The sequence below is a fragment of the Zonotrichia leucophrys genome, chromosome 1A (assembly GCF_028769735.1).
Source record: "Zonotrichia leucophrys gambelii isolate GWCS_2022_RI chromosome 1A, RI_Zleu_2.0, whole genome shotgun sequence".
Lineage (NCBI taxonomy): Eukaryota > Metazoa > Chordata > Aves > Passeriformes > Passerellidae > Zonotrichia > Zonotrichia leucophrys.
In genome coordinates, this window is record NC_088170.1 from 26,819,352 (window position 1) to 26,840,439 (window position 21,088).

General features: G+C 39.7%; 1 protein-coding gene across 7 annotated transcripts in view; it reads left to right on the plus strand.

Annotated features, from left to right (window-relative positions):
- Window positions 1-21,088, plus strand: part of NAV3 (neuron navigator 3) — a 468,550-nt gene that overhangs the window by 267,501 nt on the left and 179,961 nt on the right. For all 7 annotated transcript variants that reach the window (XM_064701983.1, XM_064701980.1, XM_064701982.1 and 4 more), the window contains 2 exons: window positions 19,643-19,760; window positions 20,487-20,539. In XM_064701983.1, the coding sequence (XP_064558053.1) occupies window positions 19,643-19,760; window positions 20,487-20,539 (171 nt within the window). The remainder of the gene's footprint in view (window positions 1-19,642; window positions 19,761-20,486; window positions 20,540-21,088) is intronic.

Genomic DNA, 21,088 nt, shown 5'->3' on the forward strand with positions numbered 1-21,088 from the left:
GATGCTGAGAGGGTGCAGGATGTTCCTGGGAGAGCATGGACAAGCTGAGTACATTCAGATGGTTCCACAGGTTTCCAAGCAGAGGATATGGGTCCTGCCCTTAAATTAAAGCTGTTTTGCTGCCAGTCTAAGTGCTGCTAGTGATGAGAAGGGCGCAGGAGTTTTGTAGCAGCAGCAGCTGCTTCAGGAGATGTGTCTTTTCAGCTGTGTGAGGAATCTCCAACAGACAGGAGCTGATTGATGCAGTGTGGAGGCTTTGGGACAAATGGCTGATAGGATGAGGGTCAGAGTGGACTAAAAGCACATACAAAATGTTATTAGTTTGCTCCAACCAACATCTGGCCTGCTTTAAAAGGTGTTTGAGTGCAGCTATTGTAAAAAACAGGACTAATTTTTTTCATCAAAAACACATTCCTGGCAGAGTGGCCTAGTTTCCTCCCCCAGTTCTGATTTGTTTTCCTATTGAACTGTGAAGTTGGTGGTGTGGCTGGGACAAAATGTTGCTTTTCTTACACATGTTGATCAATAATTTTTTTTTTTTTTTTATTCCAGTTAATGCATTTTGTTTTTTCTCCTTAGTTGACAGGTGTTCTGATGATATTACAGTTCCATGAGTCCAAATGAGGGTCAAAAAGTATTTCTAGAGGGTCTGGTAATTCTAGAGCAGATTTTCACCTCAGTCTTTGCTGCAGTTCTTTGGATTTCCATCATATTTTGAGAGAATAGAAATAACAAATTCTCCTGTTATTACCTGTACAGCACGTATTTCCTCATGACCAATTTAAAATAAAATTGTATTTTTTTCTTTATTCGAATATGCCATGGTATTTGAGACTATCAAGCATTGTGCACTGTATACTTTGGTAGTAAGATAAACAGACAGACCTGTGAACAACTTCAAAGGCCGAGGTAGGATTTTTAGTTGGTACACCAGCCAGCCAGCTTGTAGGTTTTCTCATTTCTTTTCCAGAATTTTTCCCTGGAAAATGTTCATGATCCCACATGGAATAGCATCCTATGGAATAGTAATAAGGAATATAGAAAAGGCAAAGCAGACTGGGGTCTGCCTCTGACTAATGGCAAAACATTCTTCCCTGTCGGTTGATAGCAACTACACATGTAAGCCAGGAAAGATTTTTGAAGCAGAAAACTTTAAATAGCTTATACTGATTATCAGAGTGTTTTTACTTGCTTGCAAGGCTGTTGAATTCCTATCACCAATATGCAAATATGAAATATGTTTCCTGTTGCAAACACTCTTCTGTGATACTTCAGAATAAGAGATCAGGTGATTTTATAGTGATCCTTTCATGATGTGAGTCTGATTTCTTGCTTCACATTCTGATCTGGTTTGGGACAGTTTTTTCTTTCTCTGTCTGCTCTGTATTCTTATTGACTTTTTCCAAGCAGAGAATCAGGTGGTCTTCTAAATTTTAATATCATCTTAAAGATTCTGGCTTACAGTATGTCCTGGGAGATTGGTAATAGATTTCTTCATATGCTATTTATGTTCTTTTATTAATTCTTTTAGTCTTGTACAAAAAAATTGATGACCTCATTTTATATTTGTTTTGATGTGATGGAAAAAGAAATGTTTCACATTGAAAATAAAATAGATTTTTTAAGAGGATGTCATTAATTATATCTGGATTGATTAAGTTAAAAGAGCAAATACATGCTGTTGGCTGTTTAGAATACACTGTGGCTCTGGCCTGCTTATGGATGCCATATATTTTGTTTACATAAAACGTCTCTTGAAAGAGTTCCTTTAGAGTTAATAAACATTTGTAACCACCTGAGACTTTGAAGTGCAAATGATTTGACCAAAAGTGCCCTTGAAGCAATAGTGAATGAGAAGGTGGAGACAGTCAGGAGAATGAGAGTTTGGCAACAAGTTGAGAGTCTGGAATTGCTGCTGTAGAGGGGATGTCAGTGATATAAAAAGAAAACTGAGGCTAGGAAAAGGGTTACAGATGCACATCAACAAAAGTCAGGAGGAAGTTACCTGTTGATTTGTCTTGGGATAGCAGTGCCATTCTTTCCTGCAATCTGAAATGCTTTAGTGGTCAGTGTAAGGGTACATCAACACAGCCTACATCTCCTTGGCTGTAAGCAATCCAATATAGTTCTTACTCCATGTGAAACACCCTGCAATTGGAATTATGTAAAGAGTCCAGTGTTTACCAAAAAACCTTTCCAAATTATTTCTGCAAAAAATCGAAGTCAAGAAAACACACCACTCCCATAACAATCTAAGCTGCTGCTTTACAGTGGCTTAACAGTGGCTTTTATCATATTCCTTCCCATTTTCACTTTAGACATTTGAGTGACTCTTCCAAGAAACAACCACAAATTGTATGTAGTTTTCTTTTACACAGTGTAACAAACAAACAGTGAGAATCCTACAGTTCCTGTTTGTCTCCAAAGGTAGTAATTTTTAAATGTTCTTTGCAGATTTTCCTCTTGTAAATAAAATATGTGCCTAGAAACAAATGGTCTATGAAACCAGGCTGGGAACAGTTCTCTCACTAAATTATTGATTTGTTCAAAAATTTGATGTGGATATTACAATTGATGGCAGCTTATCACTGATGATTTCCTTCCCTTTCTCTCACCAAGGATTTACATTAAAATAAAGCTTACCAGCAGCTTTAGTTCTGTATGTATGGACTGTTTAATTGGAACCCAAAACACCATGTCAAAGTATGACTCTTTCCCTCAGTATTTTCCCCCAGTACCAGACTCTTAATATTGCCTTGTTGTATAGCCAGGTGAGCAATGATAGTTTAGGTCACTTTAGGTCAGACTTGGGAGGATTCAGAGCAGCACTTTCAGCAGGTGGGATGGGTGTCATTCGATGAGGGTCCCGGTGAGGGATGCTCAGTCTGGTGGGCCAGGGAGAGCCATGACTGCTGGTAGGTCTGGTAGAGCAGCTGTAGCTTGGGACAGCTTCAGCCCCTTAACTGATGAGACTATAGGACAATTTAGTCAGCTGGAACAATGTGAAGCATTTTTAAGGCTACTTTTATTAGTGCCAAAATCTTGTCCTGATACAGAGCTGGGCTCAGGATCAGAGGAGAATGAAAGTAATTTATTGTGTTCATCTGTATGTGCTCTTCATATGTCATATAAATGTATTAATAGTGCTTGACATATTTATATTTTTACATTGAAAGGATGGATAGCTCTACAGTAAATTACTGCTGTTACTTTATTTCTCATATGCAAACTGAATATATTCTCATATTCTCAAACTGAATTTACTAGAAGCAGTTGATTGCATTTCTATGCTCTATCAAGTTATTAGGCAGCTGCTTAGATATACATTCTCACTTCTCTCCCCATATCACCTCCTTCAGTGAGATAAACAGAGGTTTTGCCACATTATGAAATCCTGTTCTCAACATATTTTTCTGTATTTTTGTTTCTGGCTTTCAGTTCCTACTCAATACGTGATAACTTATTTGGAGGTGTGATCAGCTTGTTTGTACCACTATATGTGCCAGGCCTGGGATACTTTCTGATTCTGCAGGTTGAAAAACAAAAAGGGGGCGGTGAGACAGTGAGATACAGGTGTTTATCCATATCCATATTCCAGGAGCGTGGCCCTCCTGGAATACTTGCATCTCCATAACCTCTAGCTTCGCAAATTCCTGCTGTCTCTTTGCAAGAAAAAGTCAGCACAGAACAGATGTACTCCATTCCGTCTTGCTCTGGTAGAAATCACCAGATAATTTAGCCAAGATTTCACTAAAACTGTGAGGAAAACTGTCTGCTGTGCACTTTTTCTACAGACCCTTCTATTCCACTTTCTCAACCAGATGCTCCAGAGTCAACCACAAAATTAGAGTTTAAAGATAGTCATGCACTACATGTGGGATTAGTCTCACTAGTTTTTGTCCTCTAAAAAATAGGAATTTTACTCCAGAGAGGAATTAGTTCTTGTATTAGGCTCGCATCCTTCTTGGGTTAAACTGCTTCACAGCTTCTGTTTCTCTCAGTACTGACTGTGGATGGAGCCTAGAAGCCTACCTCAGCCTAGATGCCTGCATTTTGGAGGAAAAGATCTGTTTCTTAAATACCATCAACTTTAAGTGATCGCCCATATTTATTTCCACATCAGACATACTGGTATGGAATATGCATATAAGTATTAATGAGTTAAATGTGCAGATGTAATCAAATATGCAAAAATGAGAAGTATTGCAGCATAGTTATGCAAGGTTATTATATTCTGTATTATTTGATATATCCTGTTGCAATTAGTTGGTGTATTTATTGCTGTGAGCCCCTCAGGTGTGGGAGCAGCAGAGGTCACAGATCTGAGCTGGGAGCATGTGCCCCCACTGGATGCAGCCCTGCTTTTCCACAGGTCTCTTCCTGTGTAAATTCTGGCTGTTGGTGCTCTCCTGCACCCTGTGTGTCACTGAGCTGTGGGCTGAGTGACTGCCATGGTGTGGGGGTGGCCGGTGGCACTCCTTCTCCACCAGGGTTAGTCACAGCACATCCTGCTTTCCCTGACTCACCCGCTGGCCTTGGTGCCACCCGCTGTCCTGAGAGCTCCCTTCTCAGGCTTTGCTGTGCTGCTGGCAGTGCTGGGCTTCTCCTGCCTGCCTTGAACTGATTTTTGATGCCTGGCAAAGAATACAGTGTTAGAGAAAGCAGTTCATTGCACCTAATTCCACATGAAAACGAATTATGGCAGAACAAAGTTTTGAATGGCATTAGTGAAGCAACTGATCCAGCATAGAAATAAGGCAGCTTTCTAAGTATCTGCAAACAAGACAGAGCATCAGATACTCATTAGTACCATAAGCTTACAATAAACTGTGATAAACCCTTCAATTTGCTCAGCAGTGCCAAGGGGGGATGTGGTTGGTTGGTTTGTTTGTTTAGCTCCAGGCCCTACTTTTTACCCTAAATGCAACAATTCTTCTGTTTATATGTTGTCTTTAGTGGAGATATTTCTTTCTTATGGTACAGGTAGGGGGGAGGCCAAACACCAGAAACTGTAATGAAAGATTCAGCTGAAAACAGATGAATGCGTTTTAACTCCTTTGTGAGGAGAGGAATGTTATTTATTTTTTGCATCAGTATAGGCTGCAGTTGGATATTCTTGAGGGAAGTGAAGATCTTGCCCGTACCTGATGTCATGCCATTGGGTGTCCTGGTAGTAAACAGATATACTGAAGCACATTCCTAACCCCTTGTCTGGAATAGCTAGTAAAAAAATTCAGATTTTAGTAGGTTATTTCTGGCTGAAGGAAGAAAAGAGAAATTTTTAAATCCCGTTTTCTACCTTACATGAATTTGGGACAACTATTTATCTTAAGAGGTAAAATACCTAAATAATCCAGGCCAATCTCCTTGCCTACATCCCAAGATTATTTTAGCCACAATCTTAACATGAAATGTTTACTTATTCTGCACATTGATACTATACAGGTTATTCTTGGATTTGGTTTTTTTTTTTCCTGCAGTGATTTTTCTGACCCTGGGTTTTGTCTCTGCTTCTTCTAGTCAGCTCATTTTTCTTTGTTCATCATCTCAACAAAAACAATTTTCACAAAGTCATTCTGACAAATTTATCTGAATCCCTGAAAACCTCACAACTGCCTTTGCTCCTAGCAAAACTCCATGCCTAGCTGTGTCTTACAGATATACCTTATCTCTTAATTTAGATATAACTTCACAGAGACATATCAACCTGCTCTCTTAAGGGAAAAAGCAGTAATGAAAATTATGATATAAGAATATTTTATGAAAGGATGTCTTCTTTCCTAATTATTTCCTTCCTTAGTTCTCAATATTTGATGTTGTATGAAATATTCCCTCCTTATTTTAAGATTTACAACACAACATACAGCAGACCACCATGAATCAGTGGACTGTTTTTAAGGCATCTGTGAAAAGTAGTTGAAAAAACACTTACTGTAAGTCCGTTTATATTGCTTTACAGAAGATAAAATGGTTCTGCAGGTAAATATTTTGAGGCCATTAAAAATTTTGACAGCCACTCAGGTTCTGGATTCAAGGTAGAACTGTATACAAGGTCTGTCAAGAATATATAAAGAAGTGATGGCAAAAAGGATCTTTCATGCAAAAACTGGAGAAGTAATTTTATGAAAATATTTTCTGTCTTTGCCCTCTTCAGGCTGAGAGCAATTGACTCTTCCCAAAGATGAGTGTAGAGAGTAAGATTAAAGGGCATCTTAAAGCTTAAAAATTATGGTGCTAGAAAATCAGAAGCATCAGTTGGAGCTTGTACGTACAGAAAGACAAAAATAGAATGAACACTACTTTTGAAAGGTGGCTGTTTTAAAGGGACAGAGCACTTGCAATCAGCTTACACAGGAGAGGTGGATACAGATGTATCCTGCATCCTGGGTCCATATGACCTGCTTTGGGGTTTAAGAGAGCATTTCTACTTCACGGAGCCCAATTGCAGGCTTGGAATGGACTAGGCCATGTTGTGTCTGTCATGGCTCTCTAAAAACTCCACAGTCACAGTGGCAGGAGAAAACATACCAGTTCCTTCCAGCCAGGAACAGAGAACAGACTCTAGTGACTTTATAAATGCTTTCAAGGAACATTGAAAACAGGCAATGGGGGAAAAAAGGCCCTGTTTGTTGCTTTAAGCCTTTGCTCTGCCTCCTGACTTCAAGTGAATAAATACATGAAGTTTGTTTAGAAGTGTTTGGGTTTCCCTGCAAATTCTGATTCTGACAGCTTTCCACAAAAAATGTTCACTTGTGCCAAAGTCAGATGGTCTGGTCAGTTGAAAAAGCAACATAAGAAACTGGGCATGCCACAGCTGCTTTGAGCTGTTGGCACTGCCTGTTCCCATTAAGGGCACCAAGAGGGGTTTGTACATAGCTGAGGATTCACACAATTCTACAAGTTGTGCTTCAACATCATGCCTTCCCTAATTTTTGTTGCCTCTCTTCACATGATTTTGCTTTTCATTTAGCTGTTAGATCCTTCATGAACTCTGCTTACATAGTGTTTATTCAGTGACTGAAATATATATAGCTAAAACAATTAGATAATAACCATACTAGCTACCTGTTGAGACATTTTCATTCTCTCAATTCTTGGCTTTCTTCCTGTGTCTTTGGGGTAAATCCATCTAAATGCACACTGTAGATTTTATGGTTTTGTGCTTTTTAAAAAAAAAATTACCTAGTTACTGCTGAAGGACATGGGTGAGCCTCTCATGTAAACTGGAATGCCCAATAAATTCATAAATTTTGTTTTGCAAAGAATGGACAATATGCAAATACATGTGCATGCTATTGTTTTCAAATAGCTTTGCTTCCCATCAGGCACATGCAGATAGGTTGCCCACTCTATGAGCAGTTTGTTGGTTGAGCATCATTTCAAAGCTGATTATGCAGAATTGTCCTGTGCCCTCTGTATCACTGTGGCTGTTGTGTGATTGGAATTTGGAGTGTGCTGACACAGTTAATGGAAATATATTGTTCTTAAGATAATTATTTACAGAAATGTGTTGTGCTACTGAATATCACTGTGAGCATTTTAAATACCATTTTCAGGGTATAATATTTTTAATGGCTTACAATACAAGACAATTTATCATTTTTATGCTAAAATACATCTTTTACTGCAGTATTTTCATTTTAGAGTGTTCCTTGGGGATTCAAATCCTGCAAGCTTGTTTGACAAAGTCATCTATTTTGCACAGTTGCTTAGAAGAGAATGCTTCTGTGGATTAGAAGTTGAAGAAATATAATTAATATACACAATACATTTATATATATGTGTATATATATATATATATAGTATAATTACATCTATCTATCTTTCTATATATATATAAATTATGGTGAGGTACATTTAATCTATTTAGCTGATATTGGGTTTTTTCTTTTTACTTTAAAACCACAGACTAGAGAGTCCATTTGCTCACTTTCACTCTTCTTTAATGTATGGAACATCTTTTTTCGGTCAAAGGGACAGGGATGAACCTTGAGTAGTTCAGCAGACTCCAGATCAGAGCTTGAGACTTAAAAGAGTTTTACTGCTGTTACTCAAGAATAATTATTAGGCAGATAATGCCAATACCATTTACAACCTGTAACAAGATGATGACAGTAACATAAAATGAAGCATTGGTGTAAGTATGGGATTTTATTCCTGATAGCGAAGTAAATTAAACTGTCCAGGGAAGGTGAGAACAAAGCCATCTGGTGCAATGTTTGAGAAACCCTCTGTGGGACTGAACAACTTGAGAGATATATCAGTTTCATAAAATTTTAAACTTCACTTTCCATTCCAAGTTCCCAAATGTAAAAAAAGGAAAATGCATGAGGGTTCTTTATGCTCTCAGTAAGTTCCTCCAAAGCATTTGTCCTTACATTTACATCAAAATGAGAGACATTCAGCAAGTGCTAATAAAAATCTGCAGTCCTCTGCTATCAGGGACCTTCAAGAGCAACTATAAGAATTTAAGGAAAAACTTGTTTTAAGGACTATTCTATTACATATTTATGCTCTAAATAATGTAGGAAATGGTTGGACTCTTAACAAAGGATATTCTTTGTACAGTAATTCCTGAAATATGATCTTCCCTCCTCCCCCAAAGAATTTATGTTCCTATGAGCTATCTCTCTTGCATTTTAGGTGTCTATATCCATCACTCTCATCCTCAGAACTCCCACTCAGCAGCTGTCAATTTTGGCAGTGCTCATGTTCCGTCCTTAGCCATTGCAGGTTTTTACATTAAGGATCTGTACAGACATGAAATTGTACCTCTGAGATTGCTCAGAAGCTGCACTGGCTTGACAAAGTCAAGCACCTTGCCAGCAAGGTTTATTTAAAGGGCAGGTGAAATAAGCACCTGCCTACTGTAACAAAATTTAAAGCTGGGGAAAAAATAACCTTGCCAGCATTTCAGAATAAAATATTTATTATTCATCAGCAATAAGTATTTCCTTTAAAAAAAACCAAAACAAAAAACAAACTAGCACATGTAATTTATCTTTTTTCTTACGTTATCAGGGAGTTAAGAGGTTTATGGGAAAAGGTCCAAAAAACCCCATTTTTCTTGTTGAAAAAAGTAGACCAAATGGAGGGGTGTCAACAGAAGTCCCCAAAGTAATACTCCATATCCCTGTGAATGATTGAACAGCTGTGTGGGCTGTCCTGAAGTGCCAGCCTTCTCAGAGCTACCTGAGGAGAGAGCTACTGGTGCCATTAGTGCCGAGCAGCACCACAGTCCAAGAAAAGAACGGAGCCTGACGTGGGATGGGACACAGGGTGGTAGGCAGCTGTGTTAGGGACTCATTTGAGAGGAGACATGATGCTTCTTTTACTGGATCATTTCCGTTTCTTACTTACGTTAGTAGGACAAAATACAAAAAGGCTCTTGGAAGGAATGGCTGGAGCACAATCGCCTCTGTCCAAAATAAATGCTATAATCTCTAGCCAACAGAGTTATTTGTTTGTGTTTTCAGTGAGTCCCTTTCTTCCTCATCTGCTTCCTGCTCACAACTTCTCAAATCTTGAATTATTTTCTCTTTAGTGGTGTGGCTGCAGTGAGAGTATCCCCTTCCTAATCCTTTACAGAAGCCTTTAGTCCCAAGGGTTGAATGTGTGGGAGGTGGAAGATATGGATTTAATTAAATTTACAGGCAGTGGCCCTTTAAAGTGAGTTAGTCAGTCCTTATCCTTCATTTCTAGTCTGTCATCCAAGAGACATGGTATCACCAGAATGTGTATTTTAAAAGAAAATATAGGACAGTGAATGAAGAGTTGCAGATGTGGAAAGCATCCCCTGAGGAAGAGGGCCCTGTATATGGGCAGTCATGAGGGCCCAGGAAACAAGCCTCAACACTAAAGCACATTTTGTCTCACAAAAGAAGGTGGTTTCATTTCAGAGGTGAATCATGGGTGAAAAAATTTTGAGTCATGGATCATATATCTTTGGGGCTTTTTTGGATGGTGCTGTGGTCCTATAGAAGGGTGTAGGAGAATCAGAATCTGGTAGAATGTAAGCATGGGAGACTGCAGATTGAACAGTGAACGAAAACCCCCATGCCCTGCCCTAAAGTCCTCCCTCTGTGTGACTCTGCCTCTTCTCATGCAATGTGTAGCCAAAGCATTCACTAGAGGCATTTAGGCACCTTTTGTGATAGAAAGGAAGGGTGTTATGGGCATTTTTAGTAGGAATCTAGAACCTTTTTCTTTCCATTGTAGGATCCTTCCAAATCTGGTTGAGTTACAGAAGGTGTACATGAGACACATCTTCCATTAAGAAATAAGAAAGATTAGAACATTGATTCCCATTTGAGATGAAAAATCTTCTGTTGTCATAACTATGATAAGATTATTTTCTCTTCTTCATTGTTTAAGAATACTGACTGATAGAAATTACTTCATACATAAAATTAATTGCCCTGAATGATTGCGAATTTAAGTGTTATTATAATCAGAATGGATAGGTATTTGTTATGGGCAGTGCTTTCAGTGTTGATCAGAGGAAAAAAAGGAAGTGTCCTGAACTGGTATCCCTATTGTACCAAGCTGCATTTTCAGTCTTTCAAGTCTTTGAAACACTGCATTTCTTGAGCTGAAGAGATGAAAGGATAGGTTCTCATCTGTGTAAACATAATTTCCTTTTTCTAAGCTTCAGATAGGTAGCAAAAGGCAAAGCAGTTGCACACACGACCATTACAACTGTCACCACCAAGGCCTGTTTTAACAAAGATTCATGACAGTAAGAGTCTCAGATCGCAACCCTTCAAATCATTAGCTTACTCAACATTGTGGTGTTACCTACAGCACCTCAATATTCTTCTGAATATGTACAAGACTATAACTGATATTAAAATCATAGAGCTGGTGAAAAACAAGTTTTAAACATCAAGGCACAGAGAAAAATCACCCAGAAGTTAAAATATCTTGTTATAAAATATGTATCTCAGAAAGCAGTTTATTTTGTTTACTTTGATTTGTAAAACTATTCTTCCACATGAGACAAAACTAGAGAATTTAAATTAGTTATCTAAGCCTCAAAAAGTGCTGAAGACTCTATATTTAAAGTTGTTTATGGCCTTACTTGCTACTGTTTTCTCACAAGAAGAGAACAAATGCATGTCTTAATATTTTTGTATTTTTATATATCAGAAATTTGCCTTTCCACACTTAAAAAGAAGTGCTGGCAAAGAGGGTTATTTTGATCCCTGGGCCAAGTTCTTTAATGCCAAATTGCAGTGTGGAAAGAATCTCCCTGTCCAAGTTATAAATCCTTAAAATGAGCTTTGATGGAAAATCTGGAGTAGTTTCACAGTGGAATCTTCTCAGCTCCATGTGAGGAGCCCCATTGCTGATTTGGAAAGGCAGGTGTTCACCCAGAAATGGTCTGTTTTATAGCAAGAGTTCACAAGGCTTTTTGCTTGTGAACAGAAAAAGAATCAACAAAGCAATAATGATTTTGTCCTCAAAATTATTTCATGCTTTCTACTAAGATTGTAGAAGTCTTGTCCATTCATCTGTGTGTTATACTGGTGAGCCATAAAGGAAACCTGTTCAAATTCAGTTCAATTTTCCCTTTAAAGGAAACTTTACTCAGTTTACTGTGGGTTTCTTTAATATAGTGAATGCAGGACTGGTCATGAAACTTATTTGGGCAGTGACAAGACAGGTATGAGACTGGAGTTCACAGAAATGGGGTTTCTGTTATCCTGGATACCAAGAGAACTAAAGTATTGCTTTCTTGAAGGTTTTAGGTTTTTTTGGTTGGGTTTTTTTGTTTTGTTTTGTTTTTTGTGGTTTTTTTTATGTGAAGGGGATCTTTGAGAGAGACCAAGTGATAGGAGACCGCCTTTAGAATCACACTGCTTATCTGAACTAAAATGCTGAACCCTTATTAGTTTAAATCACTGTTTTCTGTAAAAGCTGCATGGAATAATAGGCCTAATATTTTATTTTACTTGCACTACATGGATGCTGAAATGCACTTTAAATACTATCTAGATATAGATATAGATATAGATATAGATATAGATAGGTAGATATAGATATCTATATCTAAGAAATACTTCCAAAGTTGTATGAACAAATAAATGGCATATTTAAAACAGAAAGTCTCAAGGTCGACTGCTTTGGAGGATTGCTTTGTATGGGTGGCACTTAATATTGTCTCCTGATATTTCAGGAAGCTGGAGGCCAGTGTTAATAACTGTGGTGCTGTTGCTCCCTTGCCAAGTACCACTTCCCCAGAGCACAAGCCTGTAGAGTAGCAGCTGTCTGTTCAGGCTCCCTGCAGCTTCAGGACGAAGATCTGGCTCCTTCCAGTGGCATTTTATTGCTATTGCACAAGACTGAAGCCAGTAAATAAAACTACATGATTAAACTGTAAAACAAATCAGTAGGATTCTTTTCAAAGTATGAACAAGTTAATTTATTCTATAAAGTGTTGGATTTTTATCTGAGCCAATATACAAATGACTCAGTGAACCTTACACATGCACACACAAATAGACGTTCAAAGAAGCTTATACTGTTACCCTCCATCTGGCACAGAAGCATCAAAAGCCTTGCTCCTGTACCATTGGTGAGTATTGTCCTCAAACATATGTGTTAAATAAATTCTGATTTGGGGTTTGGGAAGAAATGAGTAGAAAGGGAGCACAGTAAGCCAGTACTAATATCACTTCAGTGACTTGATCACAAAGTGCAAGTGGAACTTGGAAGTATAAAACAGCCCCCTTAAAAGTTGGGTAAGTCATCTAAAGCTTGCCAGTGATTGTTGAAGAGCATTGTTTCTACTAATTTTCTTAGCTGGGATTAGTTGAATTTGGTTTAATTGTGTTTTTATCTGTAAACTACTGAGTAGTGTTGATGGATACATGCTGCTATTTACAAAATAGAATTGTACTACAGGGAATCTGACATTTTGGTTAATTGGCATGTATCCCTCTAAGTTTCTATTAGGTTTCTATTCCTTAACTCATAATTGTTCTCATTTGCTCAGTGGGATTCAGAAACAGGGTTGGTGGAATGTCATTTAATACCCATTGCATTTTATTAAATAAAGTGCATTGGCTTCCATCTTGCCTATAAATTAAGTCATTCTAGCTTCATTTTCTGGCTATATATTTTTAATTGTGTAAATATTTTTCTTTCTCATGTAATTTGCTTAATGTTACAAAAAGTGCCACCCCCAGACCCTAGATTTACTTCATAGCAAATGAATTGCAGAGTATTTTCTATAACCAATTAAATCAAGACATAAATCGAATGGTTGATCTGTCTCTTATGGCAGTCTAAATGTGAACCATTGTTTTCAAAGTTCGTCTTTTTACTTCCTAAGTGTAGGACTGAAACTAATAAATTATTCTTCTGCATCCCAGAGGCATAACCTTCAAAAAGAAAATATTTAAAAGGTCAGATCCTCCCTTCCAGTTGAGATTTCCTTAATGTATAGGCAGTGGGAAGGAGAAAGGCTGCTTTCTGCAATCTGATTTCCTCACCCTAATCAAACACTAAACAATGTGTTGCCCAGCTTCTCTTTATAAATACAAATTGCTTCAGGGACACTCTAACACATGCTTTGCTACCCACAATTTATTAGCCAAGAATAGCTAAGTCGAAATAAAGTTGTGGTCATGCCCTCTCCTCTGGCAAATCCTCTTCACAGGGACTCTGGGAGTGTTGCTCAGGCTCTGTTGGGTATTCAGCATCCAGGGTAGGCCACACACTGGACAACCTCCCAGGAAATAAATATACAGCATTTCCAGCCCATTTTGTAACATACTAGGAAACAACAGAACTCATCAATCTCTTCTTTTTCAAGGGCAATTTGAAAAAGTGTTCATGGGTGAAAAGTTCTAAGTGCTATCAACTATCAGTTGTTTCCAATGGCAGCATTTTAAGTAGAGTGAAAACATTACACTAGAAGTCACATAACCCTTTTATAAAGTTAACAGTGCCATATTTCCATTTTGGCTGACTGTTAATACTCTAGTCTTGGGGCTATTTAATAGCTTCATTTTCCTTTATTTTTCATAAAGAAAAAGAATTATGAAATGTACTGTTTTAATCCAAACATAGAATAAAGGACAGACTCTCTCTGCTCTGCTGAGAAGTAGCATTGTGCATTGCTGTGAAATATTCCAACCCAGGTATAGTGCTAGGAACATTTTTTTTAAATAGATAAATTTTCCTTCCCCATGTCCAACTGTTATTTGCCACAAAAAAAAAAAAAAAAAAAAAAAAAACACTAAAGAAAAATGTGTGAGAAGCTTGCTTTTGCCTACAGATTCGTTTTGGGAAATGAAGTTGTTAAAAAGTCTCCCCACCCCCAAAGGTGCTTATGCTAGTGAGCGTTGGAGGACAGCATTTCAAGTGTGCCATGCTAATGAATGGGGATACAATTGTCTCCTGCAGAATATTTTAAAGGACAAGTGATGAGAGCTGGATTCTGCCTGTTCATTCCACATAATGTTTTCATTTAGTGGAAAAATACTTAGATATTTTTGAAAATTAACCTATACTCCTAAATGGCATGGATGTCTGTCAAGGTCTTATTGCACCTCAATTGGCAGCAAGGGCTGTTCTCCCTGAGCAGCAGCTCTGGTATATAAGGGAGGCATGTGGAAAGCCATTTCTTGTTAGCAACAGGGGACCAATTCAAGAGATTCTTTTTCTGTAGCAAACAAACAAAAAGAATTCAGGAAGGATCCAAATTCTTGGAATATGCATTTTCCTAGCCAGCATTTTCCTAAAAGTACCTGATATAAAAGCTCACAGAAGAAATCACTTTCAAGTCAGAATATCTGGGATGTACTCCCCGCTGTTTGCCCTTGAGTGAGCCACATCAAAAAGCAGCCTCTATGCCTCAGTTTCCTCACATCTACAGAAATAATAAATAGAAGGAGTGATCTCATTTATGCCTGGAAAGCATGCTGAGCTGATCTAGTGAGAGACACTGACGAAGTGTCATGCATTATTATTGCATTAGACTGACTGCACTTCTGAAACCCCTCTGACATTTCCCACTTGGCCTCGATTGTGGGTGGTAACATTTCTGTAGTAAAGAGGATGCTTTATATCACTGCCTGATGTAAATGACATGGTTCATGATTAAACATTTTCTAAAAAGGCAGTAACCTGTGAGATCCTCTCCCTTTCTCACTTCATTAAGCTACCACATTACAAAGTGTTCTGCTTCATTACTGATTCTGCCAAGCAGCTCCACTTCGTTCCTTGTAGCTACATGTGAAGTATCAAGGTGAAGTTCATAACTATATTTGGGTATCAGGGTTTATTTCCTCTACTCCGTTGAAGGGGAGCATGATGAGCAGCTGAGGAATGCTAGGGGAAACCGTCATTAGCATCAGCAGCCTGTGCCAGGGCTTGGGCTGCCCGCTGAATCCCGTTTGTGGTGTGAGCAGTTAAATCACCGGCCTTTGGCACCGGGCTGGGACCACACAAACACAGCAGGATCAGCTCTGCTCTACTAGTGTGCTCCTGAGAGCGGGGCGGAGCACGGCAGAGAACAGAGGCTGTCCCCTGCACTGCTGGCTGTCACAGGTAACAGCGGCTGTCCCTGCACTGCCAGCTGTCACAGGTAACAGCGGCTGTCCCCTGCACTGCCAGCTGTCACAGGTAACAGCGGCTGTCACAGGTAACAGTGGCTGTCCCTTATGCTGCCAGCTGTCACAGGTATCAGCAGCTGTCCCCTGCACTGCTGGCTGTCACAGGTGACAGCGCCTGTCCCCTATGCTCCTAGCTGTCACAGGTAACAGTGACTGTCCCTTGCACTGCCGGCTGTCCCAGGTAACAGTGGCAGTCACAGGTGACAGTGGCTGTCCCCTAGGCTGTCCCAGGTGACAGTGGCAGTCCCCTGTGCTGTCACAGGTAACAGTGGCAGTCACAGGTGACAGTGGCTGTCCCCTAGGCTGTCCCAGGTGACACTGGCAGTCCCCTGTGCTGTCCCAGGTGACAGTGGCTGTCCCCTGCGCTGCCTGCTGTCCCAGGTGACAGTGGCTGTCCCAGGTGATAGTGGCGGTCCCCTAGGCTGTCACAGGTGACAGTGGCTGTCCCCTATGTTGGCAGCTGTCCCAGGTGACAGTGGCTGTCCCCGTGGCTGTCCCAGGTGACAGTGGCTGTCCCAGGTGACAGTGTCTGTCCCCATGTCTGTCCCAGGTGACAGCGGCTGTCCCCTGCGCTGCGGCTGCTGCCGGAGCGAGCTGTCCCGCTCTCTGGGCCGCGGGGCCCGGCGGGCGGCAGCAGGGGAAGCCGGGCAGGAAATGAGTCAGGCCCGGCCCGGCCCGGTGTGAGGCTGCAGCGCCGCGTTGCTGGAGCAGCGGAGAGGGCAGGAAGTGTTGCAACAACTTACACTCGTGTCTGTGTTTCTCTCTGAAACAGCCTCGTTATTGAAAAATCTAACATAAGAGGATTTTGGGGAAGCGTTGCTGCACAATTAGTGTAAGATGTCGTGACCTATTGCTAGTTCTGAGAAGAGGGAGAGCATGCACGGCTACTCCTCAGAGCTGCTCTGCACCCAGCGGAAGGGGAGCACTCATAAAAAGCAGACTTCCATGAAGTTTCTGATTTTTGATCTTCTGTTCTGAGTTTTCTCCCATGATAACTGAGTATTGTGAATGATGGAGCACACTGAAGCTTTATATTTTCCCAAGGATTTAAAGATAAAACTTAGGAGGTGCATTGATACTTGAAAGCTGTGAAGGGGAGAGTCTCTATTTCTCACTACTTTTACATGAGAGAATTTAGTGTAAAAAGGTTATAGTGGCATGTGTACATTCTTATAATTTCACGTGTGTCTCTTCATGCTTTTCATTTTTTACAAGACTCCTGAGCAATTGGGTCCCCAGAAGAATGGGATGAATGAGAAAGGCATCCTATGGGGAAGGGAGTGGAAACAGAAACAAGTGGTATTTCCTACAGAAAGAGAGGAAATAAAGTGTGACATTAGACTGCCAACTGGGTGTTGGTTTGCTCTATTGTCTCCATCCATAACTCTTTGCCTTCTTGATTTTTTCATAATACATCTGAAGTGAAAAATCTCTTCTTTTAACACAGGCTCCTCCCAGTACTGTTTTTGTACCATTGCATGACTATTAAATGCTGACCATCAGAAAAAAATTGGTATGATGTAGATAATCAGCCTTTGCTTACAAAATGCTGGTTGCATTCTTTATGTATATCACTTTTAAATTCATGAAAAAAGAAAATGATGAAGGGGTGGATGGATCAGTGAAGTCCATTCTTTAAATACTAGACACTTGCAAAGCAGCTGCTATGTTGAAATGTCCTTGTCTGCTTAGTGGGAGGATAGTTCAAATTGTAGTCAGAATTAGGACTGATACACCCAATTATGTGAGGGTGTGACAAATGAAAAAGGAAATGCCTGGTATTTTTATTTGTAATATGAAACTAACCTATAATAATACTAGTGGTATTAAATTTTATATGTTCCAGTGGATCAGTTTCATTGGAATACAGAAAATAGTTCTGCTTATATTAATAGAGAGTATTTTTGAAACATTACTTTAAAAGTAAGACTGAAGTTGAAATACTAGTAGTAGGGAATATATGATGCTATGGGTGTGGTATGTGTCTTTTATCATCATGGTTTCATATTATTTTAAATATGTGTTCCTACAATCTTTATAGAGACCCCACGTTCACTCCATATGATTATATGGCTGAAGAAACACTTAGCTACAGTTTGCTTTAAAAAAACCCCAACATTTTAATGGAGTCTTTTATGTTACTCTGCTATAATAGAGAAAAAAAAGATTACCAGTGAAAACACTGATTTCATTCAGTGAGAGCACAGGAGATTCAAGTGGACTTCTGGGTGTAGCAGGGAAATTAAGGGTGCCATTGAACAGCAACATCCTTTGACTATAGGAGAGCTGAATGCACTTCCACAGTTTAATTCTGTGGAGTTATTTAAAGTTCTAAAGCTGTTAAGAAAGCTGTGACAAATCAACTAGTGGTCCACCTGCAAAAGCATGGGAAGAAATAGAGTGGACCAAACAAATGCTTTTTTCCTCTCTTTTAATAAAGAGGGAGAAAATCTGTGGCAAAGGTACTCAGGTAGCAGACAAGTCCTTAGCAGGTGAGCATGGACTGTGGTGATACTTTTGTGGGGTGGAAAGCAGATAAGGGTTCTCTGGGTTAGGCTCTGTACTGGGAATTGCATCTGCTTTCCCACCCTGGGTCTGCCCCAGATTTCCTTGATGAAATAAGCAAGTTGTTAATGGCTTTGGCCTCTGTTTTACTCTTCACAAAATGGGATTCTGACCCCTTCCTCTCCCAAGGGTCTATGAGGTTAAATAAAAGGATGTTTATAAAGTAAGCTTATATTTTATTTTTTTAGGAAAAAGATGCAGTTTCAACATTTTCAAACAATATTCTCAGCAGAGGAAGACTCTTGGTTATTACATTTACTCACACGGTGGTGCTGTCATACATCTGTGCTTTCTCTTAGTGTTATCATCCCACAGCAGTGGGAGGCTTGGGAGGTTCTGTACAAGTCCTGTTTTCTGGAGTGAGGAAAAAGGTCACAGGCACCCTGCAAAAGGGAGCCGGGGCTGGCTGCCACAGATTCCCTCCTGTTGTGTGACACCCCCTGCCAGTCTCCACTTCCATGAGCTCCTTCTGCATGCTGGGACACCCCAGTAAGGTGTGAGGAGCTCTTGGGGGCGCGCTCCTCCTTCCGTGTAGAGGGGAAGGTGTCCCTCTTTTCCCACCCTAAGGAAGCCTGGTTCTGCTTGTGTGTGTGCTGTAGATGTTACCAAATGCTCTGTGTACTCACACACCTTATGAAATGCCTCCAACCTCTCTCTTCATGCCCCTCTCCTCCCTTATTTTGCAGAATGTAATTCAGCTGGTCCTTTTCAACCTTTTGTTTACAACTGCCGTTTTTGTGCTGCCAGTTGCCAAGTATTTGGCGCTGCTCAGTCTCACTGTTCCTCCCTCCTCTTTAGGCAAAGAAAGGGCACAGCATATTCCAGAATATATGTGCTCTAATTCCAGTGATACGACTACTGTTCATCTGGCACTCTCAGTCTGTGCACATTAGAGCACTTTGAACTGTAGGCAAGGGGTAAATGAACTGTCCCTGGGCAGTGGGACACCGTGATTACTGCATAAAGTGTTACAGAGGCATCACCAGGTGCAGGAACACCAGTGACACCCCAATTAATCCTTACACAAACACAGGCACACGTCTCTTCTATCACTTTCTCTTAGGCAGCCCCAGAGTATGAATGCTGTTGGCAGGGCTTGTGTGGAGGTAAGAAATGTGGTGGGAGGTGGAATTTTGGTAGATGTGATTGATTTACGACAGGAGTTTCCTTTACAGTCATAAGGGGAATTTTGCTTGGTCACAGCAAGTTTGAACCCTCATGAAAGCCTGAATCATTTGAAGCTAAAATAAAACAGAGAATGGCAGGGGGAGGGGCATGACCGTTAGGGAGGAAAAAAAAAGTCAAAAAACACATTAAAATTGTTTCCCTTAGTGCTGACTTCTTAAATGGGAATGTGTTCCAGAATAGTTCTGCTATGTAAGCCAACATTTGTTTTAAGACTTTTTATTGTCTTTTTCCCTCTCTTCCCCTTGCCCTCCCTCTCTGCTCTGCAGATTTACACTGACTGGGCTAACCACTACCTAGCAAAATCTGGCCACAAGCGGTTGATCAAGGATTTGCAACAGGACATTGCAGATGGAGTTCTGCTAGCAGAAATCATCCAGATCATCGGTAAGACCAGGGCTGAGGGGAGCACTGTGAGCTGACTCCTTGCATGGGGGAGTATATAATTCAAGTTGAATGTATTTAACAATAAGATGAACCCTGAAAAATACAATTTGACTGGGTCCATATGTCTCTGATATTTGTGTGGTTCATCCTTGTCTTAATTAAAAAATATGTTTATGTGAGCATGTTTGGAAGTTGCTGTTTAACCATACTTTAAATGGCCAGAACTGTATCTTACACACTTTGAATTGTCAGAAATGAATGCTCCATTAAACCATATGTCTCCCATGTGTGCATTTTGTTAGTTGGAGTGGCTCATACTTTCTGGGATGCCTTGAAACTGTATCCTGACCCTGCAAAGACAATTGTGGAAGATTTTATGTCAGCAGTTATTTTGCAGGGGCTGAAGAATTAGCAGCGACCTCCTTCGCACTTCCCCCTTTGCATGATTTGGCATATGGAAGCAACTGCTGCTAACAAGAGTGTTGTTACTGTAAGACTGAGCTTTACTTAGAAAAGAGCTCTCTGTCAACAAAACCCTCTGCATTTTATTGCTGTGCCTTTTCTGCTTTTCTTCAGGTTTTTTTTTTTTTTTCTGTTTTGATTTTTAGGTTTTTGGGTTTGAGTTTTATTTTTTCTTTTTTTTAAATTTTTTTTTGACCAGGGGTTGGAAAGGAAACTTTTATCTCATTGTTTACTTTTGCTTTTCCCCTCACTGTTTTTGTTTAGCAAATGAAAAGGTTGAAGATATCAATGGCTGTCCACGGAGCCAATCTCAAATGGTAAGAATAAAATATATTTTTAGTTTGTGTTGGCACCACTCCACTTTCCTAAAATGTTTTTTAATAAGGATTTATATAAAATATGAATATTCTGTCCCATTATTACCATAAAGTCCTAATTCTTATACAGGTTCCTGATACTTATTTTCCACACATGCTTAATGTTTTTAACTTTGTTTCTATGCTAACTTTGGATCTTGAGATAACCTGGCAGCAAAACTTCATCATTTCTAATTAATCTAGAATTGCCTTATCAGACCTGTTCTTCTGTGGATCTAAATAATTCCATTTAGCTTCATTTTAAGGACAGTGAATCCAAGAGTAAATTATTAAGTGGAGTCTTTGTGTCTGGAAAACTGGTTTGATAAACAGCACTTGCCAAATTATTTTTAAAATATAAATAGCCTTTTGGATTGTCCACTGTGAAGTCCAGTTTGATGACTCCAAGGCTTTCAGAAATAGCACTTTAGTCATATAGCTCTCTGAGCTATAGCTGGCAGCTGTCTAAAGACTTTTTAATACTCTCAGACAAGAAGCATTTAGTGACTG